The sequence below is a fragment of the Bidens hawaiensis genome, unplaced genomic scaffold (assembly GCF_021521415.1).
Source record: "Bidens hawaiensis isolate Kalapana, Puna unplaced genomic scaffold, B.hawaiensis_p1.1 tig00017165_1, whole genome shotgun sequence".
NCBI classification, from domain to species: Eukaryota; Viridiplantae; Streptophyta; class Magnoliopsida; order Asterales; family Asteraceae; genus Bidens; species Bidens hawaiensis.
Window position 1 is genome coordinate 347,683 of NW_027492598.1, and position 19,409 is coordinate 367,091.

Consider the following 19,409-nt stretch of genomic DNA (forward strand, 5'->3'; position numbering starts at 1 on the left):
CCTTTAGGATATTTTAATGAATTTAGTGTTGATGTAATTGTTTGTATTTTATCTTGAACAAGTTGTATTTGTGATTATTGAATGAAATAAACAAGTTGAGTACAATATTGTCATTTTAATAGTGTCATAGTGTTCTTGAGCAATCCGTTGCACCCCGGCATGTTCCGTCGCCTTTGGTCGAGGTGTGACAGTTGATGTTTCAGAAATCTCTTTTAAACGATAGTGGAACAACTCCCAGGTTGAGAATCAGGGAGCGAACGCAGAGCTGGTTTGTCAACATCTACTTGAACCCCTGTCATTTTAACCCTTTAACCATCTTTATCTTACTTCTTGAGTCTTAAAAAGAGTTAATCAAACAAGATTGTGTCTTCTAGTTCCCCTATCAACTCGCTTATTGATTGTCATATTCCCGTTCAAATTGAACCGCCCAATCTCTTTGCCAAAATCGATTAATGCGTACTTGGGTTCTTCTATTGAATGTCGAAATCACGCGGAATCAACGAGTGATTCTCACTTTGGTAGGGGATTTAAGGTTTGTTTTGGGGTCATTTGAAAGGCGACAATCATCCTCTAGCACTGTAAGACCCTCAAGTGGTAGTGATAATATCATCATTATCTTAGTTGACTCCCCACTGTCACCATCGTCACTACAAAGTTTGACTCATCACTTCTCACCACCATCGGCTTCATCATCGTTGAGACAATGGACAAGGTTCAGATAAAGAGATGAATGAGTGGGATTGCTGCGTGGTACAAACACCCGTGACATAACAACTCAAAATTTACAAGTGAGAGAATTTTTTTATAACGCTTGTTTTTTAGAGAAAAATATTTTTTTATAGAAATATGTTTTCATAAACCACTAACCTAGTCCAGTGGTAAAGTCTTATACTTTATAATAAAAAAAATGGTGTTGTTTAAAAAATACAAATAAAATAAAGAAAAAATATTTAAAAATTGACTTTGAATGATGTCCAGGAATTTTGAGTGATTAGTGTTTGGTTAACGACCTAGGGTTTACGCCACCAACAGAAATCGACAGACGATCGGATTGGACGTGGGGAGTCACAACCACCTTACCCACGGACGACCAACAAAGCAACTTATAATATTATTATTCAATTGAATTGGTACGCTCTTGTTGTTTCAATCAATTTTAGGAATTGGTAGTTTGAAAATTGAACATTAAATCATCATCATTAGTTTTTATCCTTCAAGTTCCAAAAGGTTAAATTGGTTGGTGTTTAATGTTTGTACTATTGTATATATAACTATATATCTATGTCTTTGTGCAGCTTTATTAAATTACTCTCATTTATGATTTTTCTGTTGTACATAACTATATCTGTGTAGGGGAAAGTTAACATACAATCTAAAAAACTCTACTAAACATGCAAATCAAATAGTGTAATTTTAGTCGTCTTTTGTTTGTAGTCTAATCACACTACTTGTATATATAATTGTACTATTTGATTTGTTAATTTAATTTGTATTTGATCCAAACCTTATGTGTATTCTATTATATTACTCTCGTTCATTGGGTTTTTGTTATGTCAGGTCCTCCAGTTTGTTGTGTGACTCATTCAGTGAGTTTTATGCATTGTTCTGATACATGAGATTGCTTTTGGAAGTGAGTGATTTACTTAAATATGTCTAGTAGGAGGCGCAAAACACCTGGATGGGCTGCATTTGACCCTAAAAACCAACCAAAACCATTCACGGATATCGAAACACATAATGATGACCTGTACCCACCAATCTCAACCAAGATTACTGCATTACAAAACCATCAAAGTCCTTCAAGAAATGGTAATCTTACTGGGAAGTCTTTCTTTTCTGTGCTAACTCACTCATCAAGTGTTCAAAACACGATCGCCAGCGAGAATGCTCATAACCCTTCGATGGAAAATAGTCAAAGTGAAACTTTGACTTCCAAATATGTAGAAAACGTCTCTCGAGTTAATGAGAAACTGAAGGTAGAGCATCCATGGGCTAATGAGAACTTAATAGAGGATATAATGGCAGCTGTAGATAATGATATTGACAAAGCATCGGCTCTGCTAAATGAGATGGCTCCCCATGGTAGATTGCAGGAGAAGAAGATAACAGAACTTGATCATAATATTGAGGAAGTTGGTCTTACTGCAACGATTGATGAACGGTTAAATGAGCATAATAATTCTGGGAGTGTTCTTCTTGGTGATAATGTACCACTAGGGTTTATGATGGATATGAGTATGATTCCAGTGGAGCCCGAATGGGAAGATGATGACATGTACCAAATGCATCGAAAAGAAGCGATCAGGGCAATGAGGTATGATTATAATCAATAAGGGCGGGCTCAGGTGACGGGTCAAAACGTGTTCGGGTCAGAATGGGTTCTGAATAAAATGATTTCGGGTCAAAACGAGGCGTTTTAAAAAAAATGTTAATTTGGTTTGAGTCAAAATGGGCTTTCATTGAAATGAGTTTGGGACAAAACGGGTCATTTTAAAGGTGGCGGTGGTGGTGTCGCCGACCACAAGGTGGCGATGACGGGGACGGCGGTGGGTGTGGTGGCGCGTTTGTGGTGACGTGCTGGTGGCATAGGTGGTGATGGTGGTGGTGGTGGGCGTGTCGGTGGTAGAGTGGCGGTGGTGCCGGTGACAACGAGTAAGTGGTGGAGATAAACAATGGTCATGGTTAATGATGAATCCATTTGAACCTGTGTTAAGTTTTATAATTGTCACTCGTTTTGACCCATTGACTAGTTTGAGTGGGCCCAAATTGACCCGTTGACTAACTTGAAGTAACTCAAATGAACACATTTTTAGAAGATGAGGCATCATTGCCACCTATAGAATTGATGATAGTTGTGCATATGAAGATCAATGTTACATGTTTTGGTGAACAGGTTAGCCTCTCGCCACTCAAAAGCTGCCAGCGATGCCTATTTAAGAAAAGATCATGCAGCTGCACAGGAATATTCACTTAAGGCCCGAGAAGAATGGAATAATGCAGAAAAGCTTCATGCTAAGGCGGCTAAGGAAATATTAACTATCAGAAACTGTGAAAATGATGATTGGAAGTTGGATTTGCACGGTCTTCATGCCACGGAAGCGGTTCAAGTTTTACAGGAGCATTTATTAAAGATAGAGTCTCAGTTGTCTACAAAACCTGATAAACCCAACGTTAAAGTCGGTTTAGAAACAGAGAAGTCAGAAAGACAACAGTTATCTAAGCCAAGGTTGTTAGAAGTTATTACAGGTAAGAAACACACAAATCCTTCTTATTTGTTCAGTATGCTTCAGTTTGATAATGGGTCAAAATTTGGTAATTTTGGGTTGCCCAAACACATTTTTGTTTCAACTTTTTGTAAGCTATACGTTGAATACTTGAATATGATTCAAAGTTATATTATATCAGCAGTAATAATCTAACTTTTTTAACATTATAATTTTGGAGGTTTTTTTGCATCAAAAACACACTTTGGGCAACATCTTCTGATTAATAATAAACTGATAGAAACCGAAAATCTAAATTACTGGAACTAAGATAAATAGCCACATTCGAGATAGGCTTGATCTCCAATTACAAGGATTAAAACCTCAATTTTATAACATAAACATAGACATCCTCAAATATACAATGAACATGCTTTAAATACTAATCCTAACTAACGGTTATTGAACATAACCGCTCCACTACTTCTACATTTGTGGATTATTTTGGTTAACTAGATTTAAGTGGGACTTTTAATAACTGGGTTGGTATCATAAACACAGAGATGTATGGATTGGACATTTTGCCTATAAAAGAGGATTAATGAAATTAATTTGGGAAAGGAATAAATGAATATATTTACTGATATGGTTGTGTAAATTTGATTAGTAATGATTGTGAATTTTGGAATGTAAAAGTATATTTTCTATGTTGGTACTGGCTACTGCATCACCTTTTTATGTCCTGTGTGTTATTAGTGCATTTCCTCACGTTATATGGTAACCTTATTTTTATTGCAGTTATGTAGGATAGGATATTATGAGCGTTAATATAAAGTTGGATGGAAAGTATTGTGTCCAATATTCCACTATTCATTAGAGTACAATTCAACCATCTTACTTGTAATTGCGTCAATACTAAGTAGTTATATTTAATTTGGTTAAAGTAGCACTCTAATAACATAGTTTTGTAACTAATCATATCTAGTGCATTAACTAGTTGAATAATGTTTTATGTGTCAACCCTAGCTGTTTTCACTTGTATTTAAACAACTTGTTTCATTCTGAACCCTTTTTGACCTGTTACCCGACCTGCTCATTTTGCCACCATTTTTCCGGTAAAACAGTTACTAATATATTGAACTTGTGATCGCGCAGGGAAAGGTAGTCACAGCCGAGGGGCAGCTGCGCTTCCGGTAGCAATAAAAAGCTTTCTCAGTGAAAAAGGGTGCGTCTTTTTCAACTCCTAATATTAATTATTATTTAGGATGTTATAATCTCCCTGTAATATAATCTTGGTTTTCTAGTTTATTAGGTGGTTTAAGTAGTTAAAATCATATATGTTGAATGACAGGTATTATTACTATGAGGCAAGAATTGGGGTTATTACTGTGCAACCTAAGTTTCGTCAACTGTCAGCTGCTCTATCAAAACGGTAGTAGCCTCAGACTGTAAGAAGTGTCGAAGTTGGCTTTCGGGAGTCAAATGTTGCGATTTATAATTGTAGCTTTTATTTAAATTTATTCAGTATTGTTTATTGAAACTGATATTTGTATCATATTGTATAATGAGCTTTAGGAACATAAGATAGTGGCGCTAAGAGTGAAATGTTTCATATGTATTTTAGTTCATGAAAAGTAGCAGGTTTGACGACAAAAAGTCAGATCAGTGTTACTTGTAAGCAAATTCTTGTAAGGTTAATTTTTATTTATTGATATTGTATAATATGTTATTTGAAACTGATTTGGCGCTAAACTAGGCAAATATGTTTCTTTTTCTTTTAATCCTAAAGATTGTAATTTAAATTTTAGAGATAATACTTATTTGCGTCCATGTGGTTCGTAGGCGGTAGCACGTTGTGCCCCTAAAAGTCCGATTGTGTCCCCGTGTTTTCAAAAAGCGGTGCGCTTTTCATTGTTAGTGACTTGAACTCACTGGTAGTGGTTGTTAGTACGGGATTAATAGAATTTCATTGTTTTACTAGATACACCATAGTTTGACGACGATTGTACATATTTTGTGCCATCTCTAAGGTTGTGACCAATATACATGATATATTTGGGATGAACACTCACAAAGTCGCAGTCATTAACAATGAAAGTGATTTATTGTTCTTAATAAGCAATGTAGATGAGTAACAATGCACAATGTTTGCATGCAACAATACAAAACCAGAACTTTTTAATCAGAGGGTTATCATAAGGTTCTCTTTTCTGGTTTTCTTTTAACCACAACTAAGGGGTCCAACTAATGCTTTTCTGGGGACTAGAGGGTCAAAGGACCCACCCTCATCTCTTTCCACCTAGGTGCGACATTCTAAACTTGTGAGGTCAAACCGGGAGGTAGCTTATGCAATGGTTACATGTTCAGCTTCACCTCAAATTGCAATGTCACCTGTTTTTTTGGGGGACTAGAGGGCCAAAGGACCCTCTCGACCCTCAAATTCCTTTTCATTATCACCATTCATCTTACCATTAGACAACATATATAAACGTCAACCACAACTTTCTATAGTATGAATTTTCTCTCTCCAATGAAAATTAACAAAATTTTTATGTTGCCGATGAGCTGGTGAACGAGTGGTAAGGGAGAAACTTGTTCCATATGACCCAGGTTCGATTCATGCCCTCATCATTTAGTTTCGGTGGCATCCGGTGATAATGGGAGACTATGCAAGTAGGTGACATTCAATAGTTGGATCCTGAACTAAACGAGTTTATTTCACTAGGCGTTGGCCTTGGGTGAGGGTTTTCCCCGATCCAAAGGCGAGTGTATCTCCATGTGATGATATTAGCAAGTAGCCGATTTGAAGGATTCGTTAGCCGTTCAAAAAACAAAAGAAACCCTAAAGAGCTACATTGTTCTGTTACATTCATGGCTTGTATTGACTACCTCTTGGCAATCAACGTATTCTGATGTAGAGGGTTGTTTAGACTTTAGATGCATGTTTTTATTAGGAATATCCTATTTGTTATAGTGACGTAGATACAAGTTCAAGTACCAAATTTCTACATGTCTACATGTGACAACAATGTTAATTTGTTTCTCAAAAGTTATCATTTTCCTAGCTTCATTCAATATCTATCAAATGACAAATTTTCTAGTTATCATTTTCAATATCTATTAAACGGAAGAAATTTGAGTTTGGATGTTTGAAAGTAAGCAAACTTGAATTTTCTGTAGAACCTTAAATCACATATCCAACGTCTAAACACTATCTTAGATTAAAAACACTATATTAAAGCATAGGGATTACTTTCTACAACAGCGCTCTTATAAGAATATGATTATGCAAGTAGATAGGGATTGACACTGGAAAATCCAAAACTACAAACACTGTACCTTCCTTTCTACTCGTCTAATTAAACAACTTTATACCGTCAAGATCAACAACTTCAAATAAAAGTAAAATCATAATTAAACAAAAATAATAACAAACCTGTGGTGTTTCCTTGTCCAAAAATTGATATTATTTTAGGTCAGCAGTTCTTAGTTGGTTTTCTTCTCTTCTGCAGTACTGCTAGAGCCTGCTGCCAATGCTTCATCTTCATCCTCCCCACCAAATCCAAATTCATTCACTCTCTTTTTGTCCACCGGATAAGCCCATCTTTGATACAAATATATTAAAAATATAACATCTGCAACCATAAAAGTGACAACAGTGAGCATGGAAGTAGTCGCTGTATACTAAAGCTTGGTGGGTCCTGGTGTAACGGTATGGATCTGCTACAGATTAAAATTTGTTGCGCCAAAGTACACGTGATAGGTTTGTTTTTAAAAAAATTGCAATATTTTAATAAAAATGGTTAATCGTTAATTTAAAAGAATCGACTACTTTGTCGTTTTCCCCAGTCAATATTGTCATTCTCGTGATTTTCCCATGCTAAAGGTGGCAGATTTGGCCCATTACCTTCCAAATGGCTTATTTCAGATTAGGTTTTGTGTTTAGTATGAAAATAAACGGGGAAAACAAGATGGAAGGTTGCCAATACATATACGTTTAATGCATAAAACCTCCTAAATCGTTTTTAACAAAAACTAGATTATTACTGGTATAAACTCTATAGCCATATATCTGACACTTTAACTAAGGTTATTCTAGGTCAGCTTCTTTCAACCATATGAAAAGACCCTACCACCGTAACCTAATTTGACTATTTATCAGTGAAGTTTGGATCAAAACGTACCATCACGGAAGACAGAAAGTCGATGAAGCATTGGCATTTTTATCACAAACGCAAAAAGATCGTCAATAATCGTATTGAGAAACTTGTAAGTCATCTGCCTCCATGGTAAATGAGCAACTGATTTTAGCTTGTAATTGATGAACAATTGTGGGCACATCATAATGAAACCTGCAATAATATAGTATTATGAATACAATTGCTAGTATACTCAAAGTATAGTATTTATTATAAAGCTATGTAAGGGCTTACCAAACATGTATACACAGCTAGTGAGTGACGAGAGGATCCATGAGTACCAGCTCTTGTGGGTTTCATACATGAGTGAATATACAGAAGAGCATGCAACAAGTACAAAAAGTACATATGATAAATACTTCATTGCCAGATCATCATATTCTTTTGTCTTGTTTCCAGCATACGTTTCGCGATCACTGAATTTTAACTTAGGTATGCTCCCACTTCTATCAACCTAAATAAAAGTAATATACATCATTTTAATTTTATATTGTTATCTTTTAATTTTATATTGTTATGATGCTAGAATAAGATTTATATAACATAAAACATACCTCAATGTGCATTGCTTTCCCTATTTTCCAGAACTCAATGCAGACACCAATTCCAGAACTTGCAAGTATCATCCATGAGGTGTCATTGTCCAGTAAGTAAAGGAAGATGATGAGCTGGCAAACGAAACTCACAACCACTGATTTTGCAGAAAGTCCTTCCATTGATTTGTTTTTGTTCCAGAATTGTATATCTGCATTAAATCAATCATAGAAATTGTTAATAAAATGCTTTTATTCAGAATTTAAAAATGCAAAGTATATAACTTACCATTCTTGAATGCCAAAAAGTCAAATACTGAATGAAACAGTGAAACAAGCATGGTAATTCCAAGGAGATAAGGATTCCCTTCCACAAACACTCTCTATATTAACAAAAAAAGTATAAACTGTTATATTTCTCACAAAGTAACTCGGCATGGAAAAACTTGCTAAGCTTGTAAACGAACCGTGCGGCGGGAAGTTCAGTTATGCTTGTTTATTTAAAAAACGGACAAACATGAAAAATAAATTTGTTCGTTTAATAGATGAATGACCACATGTCTCGTTCGTTCATTTATGTTCGTGAATGTCGGTTTGTGTTCTTTCATATGTGTACATTAATATTTGTAACTTTACGTGTGTTCAAGTTCGTTCGTTTACGTTTGTTAATGTGTACTTAAAACTTTTTAGGCCGTTACAAATTAGTCTATTGCTAAATAATAGTTTAGGCCTAACACTGTTTACAGTTTTACTTTTACTTGGTTTTCGCTCAGTTATGTCCGTTTGTTTACGTTCACAAACTGTGTGTTTATATTGTTAACGAACATAAACAAACACAGAACACATTCATTTTCTTAACAAACGAACACAAACAAGAAAAACGTGTTCGTTCCTCTATGTTCAGCTATGTTTGTTTGTTTGTTACATTCACAAACCATTCGTTTATAATGTTAACAAACAAACCCAAACACTTCAATTTCTTAATGAGCATGAACACGAAAAACCTGTTTGTTTTATTGTTCGTGTTCAATTGTGTGTTCAGTTAAAGTGACATACCTTAAGCTCATCAGCTTCTCCTTCAAGCATACTTCCATAACTGCGATGAATCTGAAATGACTGATCAATTTGCAGAAATAGTTGCCATTTGGTCATGCTTATTGGTGCCACTTCTAGATGAAGGGGCAGTTCAGTAACTGTATCATTGAGTGCTATAAGTTTATCTCTAAGTAACCAAAACTCATTGAAGTACACAGTTGGGTAATAATTCCCTGTAGTAGGTTCAATATTCATGTCTGCAACTCAAGTCAAGAAACTCAAAATATTACAATGTGTAGAATTGTAAACGAACCGAGCGTTTAGTGGGTTCGTTTATATTTGTTCTTTTAATAAATAAACTAATATGAACGAGGAATTTCGTTCGATTAACTAAATGAACGAACATGAACAGAGGTCGAGTTCGTTCAATTGTGTTCGCGAACATTCGATAATGAGTTCGCTTATGTACGTTCACTTGCGTTCGATAATGTTTGTTCTTTATGTCCGTTTATGTTATTTAGTCCATTTATGTTCGGTTATTAAAGGGCTTTTATATTTTAAGACACTTAACTTTTAAATTATTACCCTAACATTTGAACTTGTTATAGTTTCTGAATTTTAAGTTTTTAGGCCGAATGCATGAGATTAAGAATGTTGGTTATTCTTCTTCAAATTAATGTATCTTTGTTAGTTATTTTAGTGTACAGTTGTATCAATTTATGTTCGTTTGCGTCGGTTTATGAAATTAACAAACAGACACAAATGAACAAGAACAAACTAAGTTCCTTAACGGACACAAATGACACAGACACAAAACTTCGTTGGATTATATGTTTGTGAACCATCCATTTGTTCGATAAAAGCTTTACGAACGAATGAACAAGAACAATGCCTCGTTCGGTTGGTTTACATCCCTAGAAACGAGTGAAATCATTTAAAACATGGGGGAAAAAAGGATACAAGGAGCAACATTAGGTGGAATAGAACGTTGCGAGTACCTGGCGAACAATTAAAAGAAATGCCATGTCAGCCAGAGAAAAAAACCCACTCTTGAAGAGAAAGTTAAGTTGAGAACAACAAAATTTATTTACATACTTTGTGAAATCATCAACCAGGTTAATAGTGATATTTGGTTTCCAATATGAAATGTACTCTGTAGGTCCGTCATCCTTCAAATCAGCTTGAGGTTCTTCAACAACCTGAAATATACATACATACACAATTAACATGCCTCCTTCATGTCCGTTCGGTTCGTTTACCGGCCTATAAAAATGTTAAGTTGAACAAACCTCAGACACTGAACCATCCTCGCTGGTATCTTTGGAGTTCCCCAATAAGCTCTTCTTTTTGTTTGCTTTCGACTTTGGTAAGTATGCCACAACAGCTGTAAATAAAAATACGAGTTAATTACACAAATGATCCCTGTTGTTTGACAAAGTAACAAATTTGGGGTCTAATGATTAAAACCTTCCAGTTTGGGGTTTTTGGCTTCGATTTTGTAAGTTTGGAGTCTAAGACTAAATTTCATTAAGTTTTGTGTTAACTTAGTGTGAAATAGCGCACAATTTGGACAAACAATAATATAGCTTATATTTTACGAAGTTAAAAAGGTTGACTTGATGGGACAAAACATACGATGTTTCAGCCCAAAGGCAGCCAAAGGGTTGTACTCGGGGTCACTAGGGTCCACTGGATACCCTGAACGTGCAAAGAAGACATGAGCATATAGACTCCCATTATGCTTCAAAGCCTGAAAATTAAATACAATATACAATGAGTGAGGGTATAAAAAAGAGCATGCACTGGTGTATATGAAAACATAAGGCATTTGATATCGATGTTCGAAGCATATTATCTGATTATAACGACTTCATGTTGTGATAAAATTGTTTTTGATATTTGAATGAACTGATTCCGCTTCTGTTAGCTTAATTATTTAACAGTTAAATAATCAAGTTGGAATAACTGATTTCACAATATTTGCAACAAAATTGAAGTAAAAAATAAACTAAATACTTGGGCCCATCTTTCAAACTAAATTTAGAAACTTTTACTCCCACTTCACAACGTGCGGCGTCCTTTTTCACACAAACGTCTTTATTAAACAATTCTCTTTTTAAACTCAGTTTGTTTAAAAGCGAAGTCAATTTTCTTTAATTTTGCAAGTTGTAAATTTATATATTACAAAATAGTAAAAGGAGAAATAAACGCTCACAAACTTATGACACGTGGCAGTGAATAGTTACTTATTTATTAGGTATAGATTTTATCTATTAATCTACTTAAATCATCAAAACATGCCAAATCTTGAAAACATCTAATTCTGACAGCTTCAAACACTTTTTTTAAAAATCCTTATTATCATTGACAACATGATTATGATTAATATAATCTCACACGCCCAAACTTAAATAGCATGCAGAAAATAATCACTTTTGAAAAAAAAATTGAAATCCTGTATTAAAGTTGGTGCAGTACAATTCAAACGAGAATTAATCCTGAACTGATTCAGTATCAGTAACAATTAAGTACCTCAGACGGATAATACTTCAAAGAAAGAGTCCTGGTGCTCTCGGGCCCCCAAACAGCATAAGGTATGTTTGACTCATGCCATATAAGTGAATCCTCATTCCCAAAATCATTAAACTTGTCATGTTCAGATAAATAAAACCACATATCCTACACAAAAAATCATAATAATCAACAATTATGAAACCCTAATTAATTCAATCAAACCTAATCTTATTCAAATTCGAAACTATCAGGTACACCGTACACAAATAAAGTTACAGGAAGTGATCGTATATAACAAGTGTATACATATATAATTAAAGCGGTTTACACGAGTAATTGAGTGATTAACGTGTACCAGAGGTTCAGATTTGTGAAATAGATTGGAGATCTGAACGGAAGGATCGGATCCGGTAGACGAGGGTTTATTATTGGAGGAGAAGAACTTGGAGGCGAAGTAATATATGACGGCGATTCTTATGATTCCGGTGAACATCTGGCCGACGCCTTGCTGCTGCTGCCGATCACCGCCGGCATCGCCTGCCTCCACCGCTGCCGGAGGCGCCATGTTGTTTAGGAAGTACGGCGGTTGAGTTTAGAGAGAAAGAAGGAGATGCAAATGCAATCTTGAAGTGAAGATTGTTGGTGGTAACGTTTGATTGATTTGATGCCTTTAAAACAACAACTTGGACTCACCTTCAAGTAGCTTACTTTTGTCATGATAAATATCAGCCTATATTATTATTATATAAATTAAAAACCATTATACTTAAATTATTGTCAATCCATGTCATTTTCATACTTCTAGCTGACTACACTTGTATAACTTTTAAAAGAGATCTTATTTTTCATTTTATTTTCATATTAAGGTGTTGTTTGTTTTTGCAGACATAAACTGTCTGCAAGCTGATTTTAACTGTTTTTATGTCTGCAAATGAAGATGTGGTCTGAAGCTCTGCAAGCTGAAAATATAAGACTGTTTGTTTTTATAAGTTGACGCTCATTGAAAATATGTAACTTCCAAACTTATCTCACTGGAAAGAAGTCATTTAACATTCAACTTACATAAAAAATATAATAATAAAACCAAGTTTAAAAACGCAAAACATAGTGAAATAAACTCAAAGTACATTGTTTTGCATTAATTCTTGTGCTATCTTATCTCGAAGTTGACTCATGAATTAACGGTCCGCTGCACTTCCATGTCGAGCTACTTCTTCCTCACCACCATCTTGTGCAAGTTCCTCTCCATCTTGAAGGTGTACATTTGGGTGATCATATTCATCAAAAAGGTCATCACTTAAGCCCTCTTTCCGTATAAAATTGTGAAGCGCAAAACATGCAATCGTAACATTTCGTTGTGTAAGCAATGAGAAGGGGGCCATTTTTTTTAATATTGGAAAACGCGCCTTTAATACTCCATAAGAACGTTCAATAACATTTCTAAGTTTTGCATGTCCGTGGTTGAATTTTTCTTTGTCGGTCAATGCACGATTTCGGCGAAAATCTCCAAGCCAATACCTCGCATTTCGATATGGTGCCATAAATTCACGAGTGTGTGCATACGCAGCATCACATAGATAATATTTATCTAAAATAGACAATACACGCATCATCTTAAAACTATATATGTAATATAAATAATAAAGTTGAGATCGTAAATATATACTCGGAGGAGGAAGTGGAAATGGTGCATTAGCATTTATTAAAGATTCAGACAATATTCTAGAATCATGTGCTACTCCTTCCCATCCGGCCACGAGAAAAGTAAATACCATGTTAAAATCACAAATGGCCAAAACATTTTGATAACACTCGCCTTTTCCTCTTCCTCTATACAAATGTTGTTTTTGAACCGGGACAATAGCATGTATCAAAGTTCCATCAAGTGCACCAACTGCTCCCTATATAGAATTTAATTGTTAATAATATACATGGAAAGAAATCACAATAGAACTTGTATAATGTACCTTAAAAACTCGTCGTAATCTCTTATTACGCCCTGGAATATCTGGATTAGGATTAAAAGATGTTGGTACTATAACCTCTTTAGCAAATTGCATCATTGTTGCCAATACTTCATGAAAATACTTATGAATTGTTTGTTTCGAGTGTTGAAATCTACGCTTAATAATTGAAAAACGTTGATTGTGACCAAGCATCATAAAAAACATAACCATTTTTTCTTCAAGGGAGATGTGTTTGCTATCTTTTAACCAACATTTTACTCTAAAATGTGTGCAAAGTCGAACAAATAAATCACGTGACATACGTAGGAGTTCAATGCATTGTGTATCATTCCCTTGCAACAACTCTAAAGTAAAATGGTGTCCGAACATAACCGAAGTGTTATCTCGTTTTCTTTTGGGATTTCTCGGCCAAAAGTATCAAAGATATAAGAACACCACAATAAGGAGCATTAACTTTTGATTATAATCCATGATAAATCTGTCAAAAACAAGCAAAATAATTGTCAAAAAACTGCACAAGAATAGCTTCTATTTGTGTCAAAAATTGTAGCAAAACAACTTCAATTTGTTATAAACAAAACTGTAACAAAACAGCCTCAATTTATGTCAAAAATATGCACAAAACAGCTTCAATTTGCTGTCAAAAACTGCCAAAAACACGCTAAACAGCCTCAATTTGTGTTAAAAAATCTGCACATAACAGCTTTAATTTGCTGTAAAAAAAACTGCTAAAACAGCAGCTAAACAACTTCTATTTGTGTCAAAAAATCTGCACATAACTACTTCAATTTGCTGTCAAAAAACTGCTCAAAAATCTTCCCATTCCTGAGTCGTTAAAGTGAACATATTTGTTTCTGGGTTGTATAGATTTCCAGTCTTGTTTCTTAAATAACACCATCCTAAATATTTTGATTTCATAGTATCAAAAGCATTTTTAATTTGCTTTTGAGTCAAATCCATGTGAAATTGTTCCTTGAGTTTCTTCCCTACTATAACCCAAGATTCCCTGCGCAAGCTTTGTCCATTTCTACCTATCCTCCCTATTTCTTCAAGACATGTTTCTAATAAGCATTTAATAGCCTCATCCGTCCATTGTTGTCGACCATCATTAGTTTCCATCTAGAATTAAATAACACATAACATACAAGACAAACAAGAATCACATAATATATTTAACATGATCAATAACATCTACTTTGTGTTCAACATTCAAGAAAGTATAAACATCAAGTGTTGAAAAATAAGCATAATCAGTTCATAACACATATAGCCACATTCAAATCACACATTAGAATTTGAGTTTTCTGATCCGGAATGTGATTTGTTAATACCAAGTTTCTTCATTTTGTTTTTAATAAGTTCTTTTTAAAAGATAACAGAGACAGTAGTTGTTACTACTATAAGATCCCTCAATTACTATAATTCACTAATAGAAAAAATGCCTTCAAACACAATCAGTCAGCTGATCAGTTGCATGTCAGTGCGCGTGCAAGTCAGAATTTTAGTCAGTGCGTAAGATTTTGGGTAGATCAGTCGCGGGTCAGCGCGCACGTAGTTTTTGTTGGGTTAATCGAGTTTTTCACATGTTACAGGTTGGCAGGTTGTGGGTCAAGAGACTAAATGGTCTAGGGTAAAAGTGTAATTTAACCTTGCAAATGGACGTTGAGTTTGTTAAAAGTGTATTTGCTTATTTGAGCCTAGAAAATGAAGACATAAAATATAGCAGATTCGTTAAATGAAATATAAACCTTCTTTTGACAAACTCAGCTTTTGTTCGGTTAGTTGAGTTGTTCATGGATTACAGGTCAGTGGGTCAAACGGGTCAGTAGGATACGCCGTTGCGGGACAAGAGACTGAATGGTCCAGGGGTAAAAGTGTATTAATGCAAAAAGGATTTTGCTGCAACGTACTTAAGTGTTTTATATATAGCATGATTTGTTAAATGAAATATAAACCATCTTTGACAAACTCAGTTTTTGTTTGATTAATCGTGTTGTTCAGGGGTTAAGGGTCAGCGGGTCACACATGTCAGTTGCAGGTCAGTGCGCGTGAAGGTCAGAATCGTAGTCAGTGCGCTGTATAAACGGAATCCAACAAACGGGTAAAAGTCAACCGGGCAGCAACATGGTGAGCAGTTAATTTTTTTTTTTTTAAAATTGCCTTTTATCTTAACTATCTTTTGTGAGTAACTGTGTTGTAGCTCTTGTTTGAATTTATTCATATGTTGATATCATATAAATTGAATCCGGTCATAGTGATCATAGGGTCGGAAATTCATGACACAACTCAAACCCGACACGAAAAAAAAAAGGTTTTGGGTCGGCTAAAACGATGTTTTAAAAACGGGTCGGGTTCGGGTTGACCTGTTTTAAATACAGGTCGGATTCGGTTGACCCGTTAACTAAGTTTAAATGCTTTAAAATTATGAAACAATGTGCAGTTTACATTAAAAAAGCTGAATAGCAAAAAAAAAACAAAAATTATGAACTTGAAAATGTGTCTTGGTGCATTAATCCAACAAATCCAACATTAATGGAAACTAACATCTACTTTTACACCAATATTTTGTATGTATCAAAAAGCAAAATTAGGTCTAACAAATTAGGGCTCACAAACAAGAAACAAAAAAGAAACTAAATCAAGAAGCAAAAAAGAAGTACCTAGTCGGAGGAGAATAAGGAGGTCGTCGGACGGTGAGAGAACCTAAGAACTGGCCGGAAAACTTGTCGGACGAGGTTGGTCTGTGCGAAAAGGGGCTGCGGGAGTAGAGGATGACGACATGGGGGAAGGAGTGGTGGAGGAGATGGGTGAAAAGGAAGGGCTGAGTGGTGGGAGGAGTGGATGAGAGGGTGGCAGTATTAAGTCAGGGTTTCGCTTTTTTTTAAGACGAAAGAAGCTAATTCCAAATCTGATATAAGAAAAAAAACAAACAGTCTTCAAGGGTAATATCTGCGCGCCTGCAGACATTAGCTCCCTTGAAGATGTTTGAAGAAACAACAAACACCCCCTAAGTAGTTTTAAGACCCCGCTCCGTTGCGGCGGGTTGTTAATTTTCATATATATGTTGTTAAAGTAGTAGTTACATCAAGTTTTTAGTCTATTTTTCGACTTATTTGATTTGCAAGGATAATACATCCCGTTTCTCCTATTCAAAGGAATGAAAGCCCCAAACGAAAATCGTAAATTCATATCATATGTATTACAAAAGTGTCTTGTCATCTGATGATACGTAGAGAATGATAAACGTTAGCAAATAATAATACCAAAATGTTTAATAGTTTACCAAAGGTTACAAAATGTTTTCCCTTGTGAAGTCTTATAAACTATAAACATATTTTCTATTTTAGGGAGTTTACATAATAACCTTCCTACCAAGGTTACAACACGTGCAATCATTTAAGCCAAATATACAATACTTAAAGCAAGGTTGGTGTTATGAAAGTTGTCATTAGAGATGGGCAAATAAATTGGTTAACCGAACCGACCCAAAAATCGAACCGGTTTGAAACTGATTATGTAGAAACCGGTTTTGAACCGATTGAGACTGTGGGTTTGAAATCGGTTTGTAATTTTGTCTATCAAAACCGGTTCCAAACCAATTAAGCGAACCAAAATCGGCCAAAACTTGTCAAACCCCAAACTGAAACCGATCAAAACCTGAACCAAAACCAATCGTAACAAGATCAAAAACCGGTTTCAACCCGAACCTAAACCGATCAAAAACTGATTTTGACTTTTGTTGACCAAACCGAACCTGTTTCAACCAAAACCGATTTTGAGTTTTAAACCGGGTTGTGCCCCTCTCTTTATCATTTAATATATATATATATATATATAAAGGTTATAATTATAAGAATGTACAACAAACTAAGCAAACATTACAAACCGAAACCGATCAAAAACCGATTTTGACTTTTGTTAACCAAATCGAACCGGTTTCAACCAAAACCGGTTTGAGTTTTAAACCGGGTTGTGCCCCTCTCTTTATCATTTAATATATATATATATATATATATATATATAAAGGTTATAATTATATAAATGTACAGCAAACTAAGCAAACATTACAATAAAAGCAATGCTTAACAAAGTGTACAACCAATTAATCAAAGGGTACAGAAGACTATAAAATAGTTGTGATTTAATATATATAATAATTTTCTTTTCTTATATTTATTTGTGCGCTAAAAGTTTGAGATTGAACTCAACTTATTTACAGGTAGAGGTGCACGAAAAACCCGTACCTGGAACCGGACCCGAAAAAAATACCCGGAACCGGTTTTTTTTATACCCGGGTATTCTATACCCGAAAGCAAACTCGGTTACGTTCACCGTTAATAATTATTCCTTTCTTGAGCTGAGCGCGATTAACTGTATGACAATTACACTTATCAATAAACTATCACTACTCATATCGTGTTTCTAGTCTACTTATAACCCCTAACGAAAGGGGGTCTGGAGGCAGTGCCCCTGGCAGCGGGATTCTAGGGGCGGAAGCCCCTAGCGGGGTCCAAGGGGCAGAGCCCTTGGAAAAAAATTATTTCCATTAACTATCTTAACACATTTTCCATTAGGATTTTAAATTATTATTTTATTCTCCCACTCATTCGTTATAGCGAATTAAGCCTAGTTAGTTACCTGAACGTAGCCTGATTCATGGTCTAATTCGTTATCAGAGCTTAGCGAATTGGTGAGTAACGAATCACCTGATTCGTTATCGGATTCGTCATCTTACATGATCTGATTCGTTAGATTAGTTCGTTATCTTAGTTCGTTAGCTAATTCGTTATCTTGACGTGACCTGATTCGTTATCTGAACATAAAGAATTGGATGAGTAACGAATCACTTGATTCGTTATCGGATCATAACAAACTGGGGAACTGATTCATTATCTTGTCATGACGAATTGGTTAACTAATTTGTTACCTTATTATAACGAATTGCATCAATATTATCCAGACTTTGACTCAGAGGTCAAAGTCAAAATCGCCAAGAACACCAACAGCCAACCTTCCCTAGATCTGCGATTAAACCTTCGTTTTTAACGAAACAACACGATTTAGGTACCACTGAACTCGTAATCACCTCGCCTACAAACCCTAACCATCCATTCATCCAAATATCCATGTTTATAGGGTGCGATTTATGCATCTATATTACGGGTTATTTTAGGTTAACAATTAACCTATCAAATGTTAATCAATTTCAGTAAGATTTGTTGTTTTGGATTCGTTTTTAACATACTAAAACAGATCTATGATTTCTAGACGTAATCTGGACTTAAACGAACAAGTTCTCGATATAAACGTACCTTAAACGAGTCGTTTCACGAACACGGTCTAGTCTTGATGTTGTTTAGGTTTGTCACGATGATCTAGCACCAACGGGTTCGGGTTTTCACCTTCGGATCTTGACTCGGTTATAGGATAGTGTTTGTGTGTGTTTTTGATGATGTAGGCTATGGTGTAGAGATAAAAATGAAAAGGATTAGGGTTTAAGGGGTATTTATACTCCCTTAATCCCATGGACCTAAGGCCCATTCCATCTCTTATTCCATCTTCTAAAGTCCAAGCCCACTCTCTTATAGCTTATTATCTAAACCGATACACGACACACAATAAAATAAACGAAATTTATTTTATTAATTATTAACGAAAGTAGGATGTTACAATACAAGTCCCAATATAGCATCTTTAACGTTCAAAGACCTACAACATATAAACACGCATGAAGTACCATTGTTCGCGTACTAGACTAACTAAAACTAATAAAATAATACAAATGAATACATGATTTATACATGGCCATCAAGCATTTTACTGCAAGTGATGGTGTGTGGCCAAAATGGAAAGTTATCGGATGGAAGTGTAAGTGCAAAATCGGTTGTGAATCATTCCTAAACTTAACATTTTAAAGTTCACTTTGTAACATTTTGTGATTCAGTATTAAATTTTGCA

At 35.1% G+C, this 19,409-nt stretch overlaps 2 protein-coding genes across 2 annotated transcripts; one reads left to right on the forward strand and one right to left on the reverse strand.

Annotated features, from left to right (window-relative positions):
* Positions 1 to 1,000: 1,000 nt before the first annotated feature.
* LOC143553296 (uncharacterized) lies at positions 1,001 to 4,639 on the forward strand. The gene is made up of 5 exons (XM_077043322.1): positions 1,001 to 1,130; positions 1,558 to 2,314; positions 2,894 to 3,246; positions 4,359 to 4,428; positions 4,555 to 4,639. The coding sequence occupies exons 2-5, from the start codon at positions 1,650 to 1,652 to the stop codon at positions 4,637 to 4,639; spliced, it is 1,173 nt and encodes a 390-aa protein (XP_076899437.1). The 5' UTR covers positions 1,001 to 1,130; positions 1,558 to 1,649.
* A 1,886-nt stretch (positions 4,640 to 6,525) lies between these two features.
* On the reverse strand, positions 6,526 to 12,196 carry LOC143553317 (uncharacterized). Its single transcript, XM_077043339.1, has 12 exons — positions 11,840 to 12,196; positions 11,503 to 11,649; positions 10,606 to 10,720; positions 10,260 to 10,354; positions 10,066 to 10,169; positions 9,931 to 9,968; positions 8,992 to 9,227; positions 8,225 to 8,318; positions 7,957 to 8,147; positions 7,637 to 7,856; positions 7,388 to 7,555; positions 6,526 to 6,838 (listed from the first exon to the last, which is right to left on the reverse strand). The coding sequence occupies exons 1-12, from the start codon at positions 12,047 to 12,049 to the stop codon at positions 6,690 to 6,692; spliced, it is 1,767 nt and encodes a 588-aa protein (XP_076899454.1). The 5' UTR covers positions 12,050 to 12,196; the 3' UTR covers positions 6,526 to 6,689.
* Between the last annotated feature and the right edge of the window lie 7,213 nt (positions 12,197 to 19,409).

Excerpts from the sequence above, each read along its gene's own strand:
- LOC143553296 (XM_077043322.1), top strand. The coding sequence starts at position 1,650 with ATGTCTAGTAGGAGGCGCAAAACACCTGGATGGGCTGCATTTGACCCT. Across the intron at positions 3,247-4,358 it reads GTTGTTAGAAGTTATTACAG|GGAAAGGTAGTCACAGCCGA; the intron begins GTAAGAAACACA and ends GTGATCGCGCAG. Across the intron at positions 4,429-4,554 it reads AGCTTTCTCAGTGAAAAAGG|GTATTATTACTATGAGGCAA; the intron begins GTGCGTCTTTTT and ends GTTGAATGACAG.
- LOC143553317 (XM_077043339.1), bottom strand. The coding sequence starts at position 12,049 with ATGGCGCCTCCGGCAGCGGTGGAGGCAGGCGATGCCGGCGGTGATCGG. Across the intron at positions 11,650-11,839 it reads TTCACAAATCTGAACCTCTG|GATATGTGGTTTTATTTATC; the intron begins GTACACGTTAAT and ends TTTTTTGTGTAG. Across the intron at positions 8,319-8,991 it reads GAGAAGCTGATGAGCTTAAG|AGAGTGTTTGTGGAAGGGAA; the intron begins GTATGTCACTTT and ends TTGTTAATATAG.